Here is a 12,299-nt window from a genome sequence, read left to right on the forward strand (position 1 = left end):
TGTGATTCTACAGTTGCTATAGAAACACAACAACTATAGTAAATAAATTAATCTGTTGTGGCGATTCTACAGTTGCTATGGTAACAACTACAGTAATTGATCTGTTATGGTGATTTCACAACTGCTATGGCAAAACAACAACTATAGTCATTGATCTGTTGTGGTGATTCTACAGTTGCTATGGTAACACCATAACCAAAGGAATATAAACAAATGACCCAATACTGTATCTTTCTACAACTCTGGGGCGTATTATACTACAATGCATCATAGTTTACTGTAGTAAAAGCTAGAGCATACTGCAGCATTTATTACAGTTTATCAGCTCACTATATTTAATACTACAGTATACTGGAACATTCATTCACAAAGTGTTGAAAATATTATAATGCATAAATAAGATATATTTCACTATAGTATGAATTAAATTTAATATTTGTATTAGGGTTAGTCTAATCAATGAACCCTAACTCTGTCTACATATATGTCCATAATTGTAAAAAAACCTGTACAAAAATGTAGCATGAAACTAGAATCTTGCGCAAGTTTTCTCTTGATACCAAAGCTGCGACAGAGCAAGACAGGCAGAAGATAACTGAGATTATCTTAGATTAAATAGCAGAGACTTCATCTGTTGCTCACCCAAACCTTAACAAGACTTATAAAATAATGCAGGAGTCCTGTGGATTGTTGGTATGACTCTTGTCTGATCACTTTCACTTAAAACAATGTCTTAAAAATATACTATCCCCTTTTGTTTGCTATGAGGGCGACTGTTTTCATCTTTAGATGCACTGCTGGTGAATAGAGCAGAGATGCAGACATCTAGAAAAACTGGCATTTAACAATGCAGCCACTTAATTGTTATGAAGATTCCTCTTTTCAATGCAGAGAGCTCTTTGAACAGTCATGATCATTAACCAACAGGTTTTTTTATGCATGAGCTTACAGCCCAGAGGAATGACAAGTACCTGATAATGACCATAGTTCATAACATGACGCATGCTGTTTTTGCCATGGTTTTCTCACATTCAGTTTAAACAGTATTAACACTCATAATGCTTATAGCGATTGTGTTGACACAGAATAGATACAAAAAACTATATTAAAAGTAATGAATAACTCAAAATACATAAAAGAAGAGATTTAAGCATTTTAATTAAAGTCAGAGGTTTAGTTTTGGGCTCATTTTACAGTTTATATACATGACTTCCTTTATACAGTAGGTGTATAAATATATATATATATAGTATAGATATCTAACAGTCAAGTATATCAATCTAAATATATCTGTGTATAATATTTTAGACACTATAAATGTTGTTGATAATGTTTAGATGTACTCATATACAATATTAAACCACTGCTGCATCAAACAATGCTCCCTTTTTTTTAATCTGAAAGTGAAATTAATTGATTGTTTAAACACGTTGGCGTCTCTTGTTTGATTGTTTTTTGGTGGGGGCTCTGTATAATTCAGCATTCTCAGTTTTTAAATTCACAAGAAAATGTAAAAACAAGCTAATACCTTATTATTTCTCTCACTTACTCGCTTATAGGTATCAAAAATAGTGCCATGAACTCACATATATAAATTAAAAATATAAGTATAATATATCGGTGCTTTATTTCAGAGACTTTAGATCTGAAACTTGTTGATAAACATGTATCGACAAACCACTCCAGAGTCTAACCATGATCACTTTTTAAATCTGAAAGTAAATGTTTATAGGGTGGTTTGTGTGTAATTTCACATCTTAAAGAAGTTCCCAACTATTAAATTCACAAGAACATGGTAAAAACTAGATAATAAATAGAATTTATTTTAGATTTGCTCACTAATAAAAGTGGAATTAGCTAAAACGAGTAATGAGTAATTAAAAGTAATGACAGGTAATGGCTGAATAAACAAATATCAGCCACATATTACAATAAGGTTTCATCAGTTAGATATGTTAATGTATTCACTAACATGAACTAATAATGAGCAGTATTTGTACAGTATTTAATAATCATACATCAAAATTAATGCTTGTAAACATTAGTTAATGCACTGTGCATTAACAAATATTACCAATCAATAACTTTATTTCTATACTGTGATAAGTGTGTTGTTCCTTGTTTGTTCATGCTATAATAAACACATTAACATTTAAAAAGATGATTAAATACTGTAATAAATGACTTGTTCCTTCTTTGTTCATGCTAATAAATGCATTAACAAACATTAACAATAATAAATAAATACTTTAATAAATATATTGTTACTTGTTTATATGAACTAACATTAACAAAGAGGAATAAACACTGTAATAAGTGTGTTGTTTGTTTATGCTACACATTAACCAACATGAGTGTTTAGACAGTATAATGAAGGCTAAAGTGTTTACAGTCCAGCCTAAACTATCCCCCGTGTTATTTCTGTAAGCAGCAAACAGGTTAAACAGGTAGATTTACCTGGCTCTATCGTCAAGTCTGGCCCATCTGGAGCCTCCGCTGGCTGTTTCTTTATTAAACACATCCTCATGTTGTGTCTCTGGCTCCAGAAGCACTCTTTTAGCAAAGACCTTCTGGCTGTGGGACACTTTGATGCTCCTGCGTTTGGACTCTGGGCTCTCCGTCAGACGCACCACCCCCTCCTCATCCATATCCGGGCCTCCAGAAAAACCCAAAGAGAGTGTGTGTGAATCAGAATCACTCAAGTGTGCTTCCACCCATTCGGCTCGGACCACATCCTCACAGTTACCTGCTCCAGGTGAGTCCTGAACTGATTTTTCCTCCTCCCCAAAAACCGAGTCAGCCCATACCGTCTGCGCGCTACCTGTCAAACCGGTTGCTGAATCTTTCCTATTGGTGGATTTATTCTCAGCCCCGCCTCTTTCTCCATGAGAGCTCCGCCTCCTCCTTCCTGACCTCCTCCGTCCCATTTGATCTCGGGGTGATGTGCTGGTCTTGTGGCTCTCGAATGATTTGCTGCGTCTCTTTTTTTTCGCAGCGCGCCCCAGTTCTGTGTTTTGACTTGTCTGTATGTGCTGCACAGAGCCACGTGCGGATCTCAGATGCTTGTCATTCCGGTTTGGGGAAGGGCTTCGGTCTGCAGGTTCAGCAGTCTGAGCTGTCTGGTGGGTGGTTTCACTCAGGTCCTCCTCCTGGTGTTGTGTTTCGGGCTCTTCTGCAGTGGCTGCCGGACTGCCCCAACCCCATGACAGCCAGCTCCCGATGCGGCTCAACACCCCCGGGCTGCGCTCTGGAGGACTCTCGGCCTGTAAACAGTTAAAAACAGTGTAATCAGGCAGGATTCAACACTGCAAAGAAGACTGCAACACACAATTGTTCACTCCACACACACATGCAAAATCATAGAGGATTCATAGCCTCCTTAAAATAGTGTCTTCTAGTGCTAAATACTGCATTAAATACACTGTTCCAGGTTTGTTTACACTAGTAAATACATTAACAAAGATGAACAGATACTGTTAAAAATACTGTATATGGTTCCTTGTTTTATGCTAATGAAAACATTTACTGACATTAACAAAGATGAATAAATATTGCAATCAATGTCCTGTTCCTGGTTTGTTAATGCTAGTAAATACATCAACAAAGATGAACAGATACTGTAAGAAATGTATGGTTCCTTGTTTGTTCATTTTAATAAACACATTAACAATAAAAAAAAAAAATAATAAACACTGTATTAAATTTATTCATTTTGGCTTAGTCTCTATTTCGGAGGCCGCCACAGCGGAATGAACCGCCAACTGTAACAAATGTAAAATCATAGTGGATTTATAGTCTCCTTCAAATAGTGTCTGGTGAGTGCTAAATACTGTAATAAATGTGCTGTTCCTAGTTTGTTTATACTAGTAAATACCTTAACAAAGATGAATAGATACAGTAATAAATACTCCTATATATGGTTGCTTGTTAGAAAATGCTAGAAAATACATTTACTAACATTAACAGAGATGAATAAACACTGTAATGAATGTAAAATCACACTGGATTCATAGTCTCCTTTAAATAGTGTCTTCTAGTGCTAAATACTGTAATAAATGTGCTGTTCCTGGCTTGTTTATACTAGTAAATACATTAACAAAAATGAATATATACTGGGCTCTGCGGACACATGGACGTCTAAATGGCGTTGTATGACTGCAGATTAACCAACACGTCTCAATAAAGGAATTCTGCTTGTTTCGAGTCTCCTGGACTGGGTTCTCTCTCTTTTTCACTCATTTATTTTTTTACAACAATACTGTAATAATGTAAAATCATACTGGATTTATAGTCTACTTTAAAAAGTGTCTTGTGAATGCTGAATACTGTAATAAATTCACTGTTCCTGGTTTGTTCATCTTAATAAATACATTAACTAACATTAACAAAGATGAATAAATATTGCAATCAATGTAAATTCATAGTGGATTTTAGTCTTCTAGTGCTAAACACTGATAAATGTGCTGTTCCTGGTTTGTTTATACATTAACAAAGATGAACAGATGCTGTCATAAATACTGTATATGGTTCCTTGTTTGTTATTTAAATAAATACATTAACAAAGATGAATAAATATTGTAATAAAATCATTCATTTTCATTTAGCTTGGTCTCTATTTCAGAGATCGCCACAGTGGAATGAACCGCCAACTGTAATAATGTAAAATCATACTGGATTTATAGTCTCCTTCAAATAGTGTTAAGTGAGGGCTAAATACTGTAATAAATTCACTGTTCCTGGTTTGTTCATCTTAATAAATACAATAACATTACTAAAAATGAATATATATCAATCAATGTAAATTCATGGTGGATTTTAGTCTACTAGTGCTAAACACTGTAATAGATGTACTGTTCCTGGGTTTTTTTGCTAGTAAATGTTCTTTGTTTGTTTATACTAGTAAATGCATTTACAAAGATGAACAGATGCTGTATTGAATACTGTATATGGTTCCCTGTTTGTTAATTTAAATAAATACATTAACAAAGATGATATTGTAGTAAATTCATTCATTTTCCATTAGCTTGGTCTCTATTTCAGAGATCGCCACAGTGGAATGAACCGCCAACTGTAATAAATGTAAATTCATAGTAGATTCATAGTCTCTTTAAAATAGTGTCTTGTGAGTGCTAAATACTGTAATAGATGTACTGTTCCTGGTTTGTTTATACTAGTAAATACATTAACAAAGAAGAAAAGACACTGTAATAATGTAAAATCATACTGGATTCATAGTCTCCTTTAAATAGTGTCTTGTGAGTGCTAAATCCTGTAATAAATTCACTGTTCCTGGTTTGTTCATCTTAATAAATACATTAACATTAACAAAGACGAATATATATTGCAATCAATGTAAATTCATAGTGGATTTTAGTCTTCTAGTGCTAAACACTGATAAATGTGCTGTTCCTGGTTTGTTTATACATTAACAAAGATGAACAGATACTGCCCGTGGGCGCTACTTTGGGCATATCTGAATTAGAGTAACCTACTTTATAAAATACTTGTAATCAGATTACAGTTACACCTTGTCCTACCAACATGCGGCAAGATTTTTTACATAGTTTACATATTTTTACCATTCAAATAACTGAAACGTCAAAAAATGGGTGAAATAATGTAAAAATTGTTTAAAAATGATGTAAAAATGAAACTGCATCAAAATTGAGGAGCACTTTCTAAAAACATTTAATATCTTTTAATCATGCTAATAATTATGTATTTATGATGTGTATTGGTGACAAATGTGTAACACGTTGTGTTCAGAATAATGCCAAATAAAAAGTATTTTAGGGCCAAACTATAATCCTTATAAAGACTCTTAATTTGTCATCAAATTACTCCTGGTCTAAATATGACAGGCAATATTTTTAGACATAAATTAGAAACATTTAGTGGCGGCGCGAGTCATAAAGCTGTCACTATATAATCTTTCTGTTTACATGCTTGACTCACCATCTACAATGTATGCAAATGAGCAGATCATGTGACTGCTGATGTCATCAAAGCAAAATATCAAATAGAACGCATTCTAAAGGAGGCTCATTTGCATACGCTTAACGCAAATCATGTGGTGATGAAAAACTGTATTCAGTTACAAAACTGTCTTGTACAAAAGCCCACTGTACATAAAACTAAATTAGATGCAGATTATAAACACAAGATTTCTCAATGTGCATTCCTAAAGCTACAGCACTGCAAAAAAACTTTCTGCCATTTATTTACCAATTAACAATCAGTCTGACTTACTTTAGTCCACTGAGGGAGGTTTTAATAGCACAGAAGCACAATAACACACCATGGCAATAGTTTCTGTTATTATGACAACACTATTAAAACTGATCATCACTGGTCATTAAAGATCACATTACACTTATTGAATGAGACCCATATTTACAGCTATTTAGATTAAACCATGTAGAGTCTGGCGTTTAACCGCATTACTGTTCATTTGTTTATCTAATAAACTGAGATTCAGTGTGCCAGGTTTTTTATTCTCTCCGTCTCTTTCTGTCTCTCCACTACAGTCAAAAAAGTCTGAAAGATGAAATTTACTTGTAAAATTCTTTTACAAAATTAGACTCTAAATAATAATGGGTGATCTGTGGACATATCTAATAGTTTTAAAAAGAATTGAATATAATTTAAAATAACAACCAAACAATGGGTTTGTCCATATTTGACTCAACATTGAATTAACCAACACAATCTCACGGCAATTCATAACTTTTTAATTTAGTGGCTAATTTGTATGATTTCGTACGATCTAATTCGTACAATTTAGTACGATTTTCTCATCCCCCAATGACGGGTTTAGGGGTGGGGTTAGGTGCCACGCCTCCTTTTTAAAAATCGCACAATTTCGTACGACTGAACTCGTATGAATTCGTACGAATTAGCCACTAAACTGGCAAAACGCAAAATATTTACGTTTTCTCTTGAGATCAGGCTGGATTAACACAACCCAACATATTTTGGTATTGTCCTCTCAGTTCTAAACATATCCAGTCAAAATGATCTTTTTTTCATTTATGCAAAAAAAATCATTAGAATATTAAGTAAACATTATGTTTAATGAATATATTTAGTAAATTACCATACCTATTTAATAATTAGTATTATTAAATCTAGATTAGTAATATGCGTTGCTTGGAGATAAATTTGCACAACTTACAAGGTTATTAATTACTCAATAGTTTGAGTATTTCTAATGTACAAATGCTGTTGTATCCTAACAAACCATACATCGATGCAGAGTGCATTTATTCAGCTTTTCACATGAATGCATTTATTTATTTTATTTTTAATGACCCTTATGACTCATCCAGGCTCACAATAACAAATAGGAATATTGAATGAAATGTTAAGGAGAACTTCTCTTCATAATCAAACATTAAATAAATTTGACCTGCACTGTAAAAATAAAGTGTTTTGAGGTAATTTACAGTAGTCAATTGCATTATGGCATGTTAATGTCGACTTGTGATGTTGAAAATTCAACTCTTTAACAGAGTGACTTTTATTGACATTTTAGTAGTTTGACATATAATAAATAGCCTATAATATATAGAGAAATAAATAACAGAAAAGGTGCTGGCAGTTTATTATAGGGTTTTTGTATTGTAATACACCAACCCAGACAATACAGCACTGCACTGCAAACTATAACAATTACAATACAATCTACTTTCTTTCAACTTTTTTAAGGTTTAAAGTTGTTGGAAGAAATATCAAGCTCCCATAATGCCATTCAAAAGCATGAATAAACGGGGGGAATAAAAATATAAATCACAAAATACGGAAAACTGAATTAAATTAAATTAATCTATTAAATTAACTAAATTAAATTAGATTATAATAAACTCACAGTCCGGCTCGGCGAGCGGATCACCGACAGCAGCGCGTCTTTAGTCCCGAAAGCGAGAGTCGTGAGATGATCCAGACCTGCGGCTCGGTAAAACGCCAGATCGATAAAAGTGATCAAGAGAAGAGCGTCAGAGTGATTGATAAACGCGCGACCGAGGAGACCGGAGACTGTGAGCGCGCCGCGGGGACGCGCACTGACGGAGCGTTTGCAGTTGAAGAGGCAGAGCTGAGGATCAGTTTCAGAGGATCAGATGAACACACACACACACACACACACACACACACACAATGAACAAGAGGACAGAGAAAACACTTCACACACACACACGCGCGCACACTGAGAAAACTCTTTAGACGTTTTCAGGCTCTCTCTCTCACACACACATTCGCGCGAAGAAAAACTCTCTCTCAAATACACACACACACACACATACACATAACCAACCCTTCAGACGGGCACCCAGACACGCACGCAAACACAATAACACACTGAGAAAGCACTTCAGACCTGCTTTCAGACTCACACACACAAACACGCACATGAAGTCATCATGAGGTTTACTGGTATTGCTATACTTCTGGGGACATTTGGTATTTATCAAATATACCTCCACACACACTTAAAGATCACGACACTTAGTACATGTTAAAATGTCACTATTATACATTATATCTAATGTATAATAATATAGAATAGAATAAAGTCTAATCGTTTATTTGTATAAATGTTATTTGCAGCCTGCTGGCTCTCTTTTTAAGGCACTTTGTAAACACTGCAATAAATAATGAATTCATTAAAGGTTTTTTGCACTTGATATTTTTGACTGAACAAATGCGTAACATCATTCTTTTATTGTTAACAACAGCATACGACCTGAAATAAATAACTATATAACAACATATATCAATTTAACTTTAAAATGAGGTCTCTAAAGAACAGGAGATTGCAAAAACACTAAGAAATTATTAAGTAAAGCAATCAAGAATGAGTCATCTTGGTATTCATTCTCAGTCCCGATCATTCCTTTGTGCAATATATTTTGTCACATCTTTAATGCACACATCTGTGCCAAGTTCACTCGAGCAGGGGAGAGAAATGCATAAAACAATCTTAAATACAAATGCAGAATTGCTTGGAAATTATTAAAAATTGTCAATAAATGTCTGATAATATGCTGTGGAGAATTAAGTTATCATTAAGGTATTTGTTAAAGTACAAAAGGCATCTTATGTGCATAGAAAGCACATTAAATGCACGTAATACTTCAGATAATTGTTATTAGTTTGTGAATAATAAAACGTCATGGATGGAATGTTGTTGCCATTCAGTGTAAAAATGTTTGAAGTCTTGTTTTCTGGAGAAAATGAAATAAAACAGAAATAAAACCGAAGTCGTTTTGCTTAAGTAAACATGACTTTCAGGATGTTTTGATATTTGCTCTGGAAAAGAGATAAGACTTCAAATGAAACATTCTGTGAGATTTACAGCTACTATACAATCATAAAAATGCTTTTAAAGCAAGAATTTGGGGTTTTCTAAAGAACTGCAAGTGAAAAGGTATGACAAGCATGAACAGCATGCGTGGCTTCATTAGAAATGTTGTTACTGAGCGTACGCTCTAACAATGCTCTTCAACCCAAGATTGTGTAAAACTTTTACCAAAAAGTTGTGTTCAATTTTCAGTCCAATGTAACTCCAGAGTTATAATAATTATTTATAATATGGACTTGAACAGTATAATCTAAACTAAATTTAATTACACCAATTTATTGTGTTTATTATTTTACTTGTAGACTATGTACTTAAGACTATGTAAATAGTTAGATTATACTGTTCAAACCAGTAATATAAATAATTATTTAACGCTGTTTCACTAGGGTTACACCAACAACTGTGTTCAAACATATTTCACACAAATTACAGCTGAAACAACACATATTTTAAAAGTGATAACAATATTTTAGGTGATTTTTGGAGGAGACCAATTAGACGACCTTTTATCACAAGAACCTCCCGAGGCTGGCAAGGAATATCGATTCAAACCCAATGTGTTAAATCATGAATCTACCCTATTAAAGACTAACCATCGATTTAAAGTACCACGCTTTCACAACGTGAAGTTAAAACATTTGTACATCAGGCTGACTCTGAGCTGAATAAGGTCTGATGTTAAATTTTGTTTATGTATATTACGTCTCGCCTCTTTGTACTTATATTTTACTCAGTTTTGAGCTGAAACAGCCCATTTTTAGAGTAACAACAGTATTTCAGGATAATATAAAATATAGTTGGACAGCCTCTAGAAAATTTGATGACCTTTCGTATCACAAGAACATCACAAGGCTGGCTATAGGAATATCATTTCAAACTCTAATCATGTGTTATATCATGAACTTACACCATCAAAGTCTAACAGTCGATTTAAAGTCACAAGATTTAACAGAAAAATTAAATTAAATCATTCATTTGTACATTAGTGAATGTCTTAGAGCTGAAAATGGTCTGATGTCGAATTTTGTTTATGCATATTACATCTCGCCGCTTTTAAAGGAGTTTGCAACATGCTGTTATGCAAGAACAATTTCAGATATAAGACTGACAATACAGTTGGTATTGCATTATATCACTGAAATCCTTTCATTAATCATTTTCTCACATGAAAAACAACTATAGCAATTTACATCAAACACTACAGTACTTCTAAACCACAGTAATCTGTTGTGGTGATTCTCAAATGGAAACAAATGACTCAATACTGTAGTTTTCAACAACTATAGGGTGTTATACTACAATACAATGCAGTTTACTATAGTAAAGACTAAAGTATACTAAAGTATTTACTACAGTTCATCAGTTTACTAGTTAACATGGTCATACTATAAGAGTTACAGTAAATACAACAATAAATAAGGTGTAACAGACTCTAATATGCCTCAAAAACACAATTTAGCAACTAATAAATGACTAACAATAGTGTTTTACTCATATTTTACTCAGTTTTGAGCTGAAACAGCACATTTTTAGAGTAATAACAATATTTTAGGATATTATAAAATATAGTAGGACAGCCTCTTGAAAATGAGTTTACCTTTCGTATCACAAGAACCTCACAAGGCTGGAAATATCATTTCAAACCATAGCCATGTGTTAAATCATATATATATTTACCAGCAAAGTGTCTATTTAAAGTCCCAAGATTTAACAAAGTGAAATTAAATCATCCACTTGTACATCACTCAGACTCTGTCTTAGAGCTGAATAAGGTCTGATGTCAAATGATTTTTGTTCATGTGCGTATATTATGTCTCTCCTCTTTGTAACACGATGTTATGCACGAAAAATTTCAGATATAAAACTAACAAAGTTAGTATTGCATTATATTATCACTGAAATCCTTCCACCAACCCCTTTCTCACATGAAAAACTACTATAGCAACTTACACCAAACACTACAGTACTTCTAAACCCTAGTAAAGTAATCTGCTGTGGTGATTCACTAGAGAAATATAAACAAATGACTTACTACTGTAGTTTTCAACAACTATAGGGTATTAAACTACAATGCAATGCAGTTTACTATAGTAAAAACTAAAGTACACTATTACAGTTCATCAGCTTGCTATGGTTAATATGGACACTACAGTATATGCTACAAGAGTTACAGTAAATACAGTATAAAACACTCTATTATGGCTCAAAAACACAATTTAGCAACTATATACAGTATTTACAATATATGTGGCAGACAATCCCAAATGAGCAAAACACGAAGACTCACAGACTCACAGAGCAGGAGATGAAGGCTATCAGATGGCCCTGATGCTGCAGTTCGCGCGCAAAGAAAGAGAAAATAAAAGCGCAAACGTCTGCACTAATTATTTACCTGCTTTACATGCTCGTCACACCCCTTAAAGCTCAAGCACAGACCTGTTCACCTGAATTCACACTCCAAAAAAAAAACTAATTGTGATCAGTTAAGCGTGCAAACAGTAGGAAAATGTTTGCCTACCATGATCAGTTGCACTCGCTGCTGTTCCGAGATCAGCTGATCCTGAAGAGCGTCACAAACACAATGAGAAAACACACTTGCAAATGCATCACTATTATTATTAACTTGATGAGATGTGGGAGGTTTACCTGTGGGTGTCCATATATGTGCTGCTGAACAGGTGGATCGAGAGAACGCACAGGTATGACGGCTGTTGTGCAACGCTGCGGTCTGACAACACTGAATTATTAATGCATTAGGGCTCTCCACCCACAGTTAGACTTTGGCGTCAACACACGGTTTAAGTGTTTTAATTAGGAGCTTCAACAACAAACTCTCGCATAAAATATCTTGCAGGCTTTCCGTTCAAACTCGTCTGCGAGCGTGTTTGGGCTTGATGGTTTTATAGGCAGACAGAGAGGTTAATGTTCACTGGAGCTGTAG

General features: G+C 34.1%; 1 protein-coding gene across 1 annotated transcript in view; it reads right to left on the reverse strand.

Moving 5' to 3' along the window:
• Positions 1–12,097, reverse strand: part of crybg1b (crystallin beta-gamma domain containing 1b) — a 39,325-nt gene extending 27,228 nt beyond the window's left edge. The window contains exons 1-4 of the mRNA XM_073946800.1: positions 12,005–12,097; positions 11,877–11,918; positions 2,747–3,263; positions 2,458–2,656 (exon numbers count right to left, since the gene is read on the reverse strand). Coding sequence (XP_073802901.1) covers positions 2,458–2,656; positions 2,747–3,263; positions 11,877–11,879 — 719 coding nt within the window. The 5' untranslated portion in view covers positions 11,880–11,918; positions 12,005–12,097. The remainder of the gene's footprint in view (positions 1–2,457; positions 2,657–2,746; positions 3,264–11,876; positions 11,919–12,004) is intronic.
• Between the last annotated feature and the right edge of the window lie 202 nt (positions 12,098–12,299).

This window comes from Danio rerio, chromosome 4 (genome assembly GCF_049306965.1).
Source record: "Danio rerio strain Tuebingen ecotype United States chromosome 4, GRCz12tu, whole genome shotgun sequence".
Classification (NCBI taxonomy): Eukaryota; Metazoa; Chordata; class Actinopteri; order Cypriniformes; family Danionidae; genus Danio; species Danio rerio.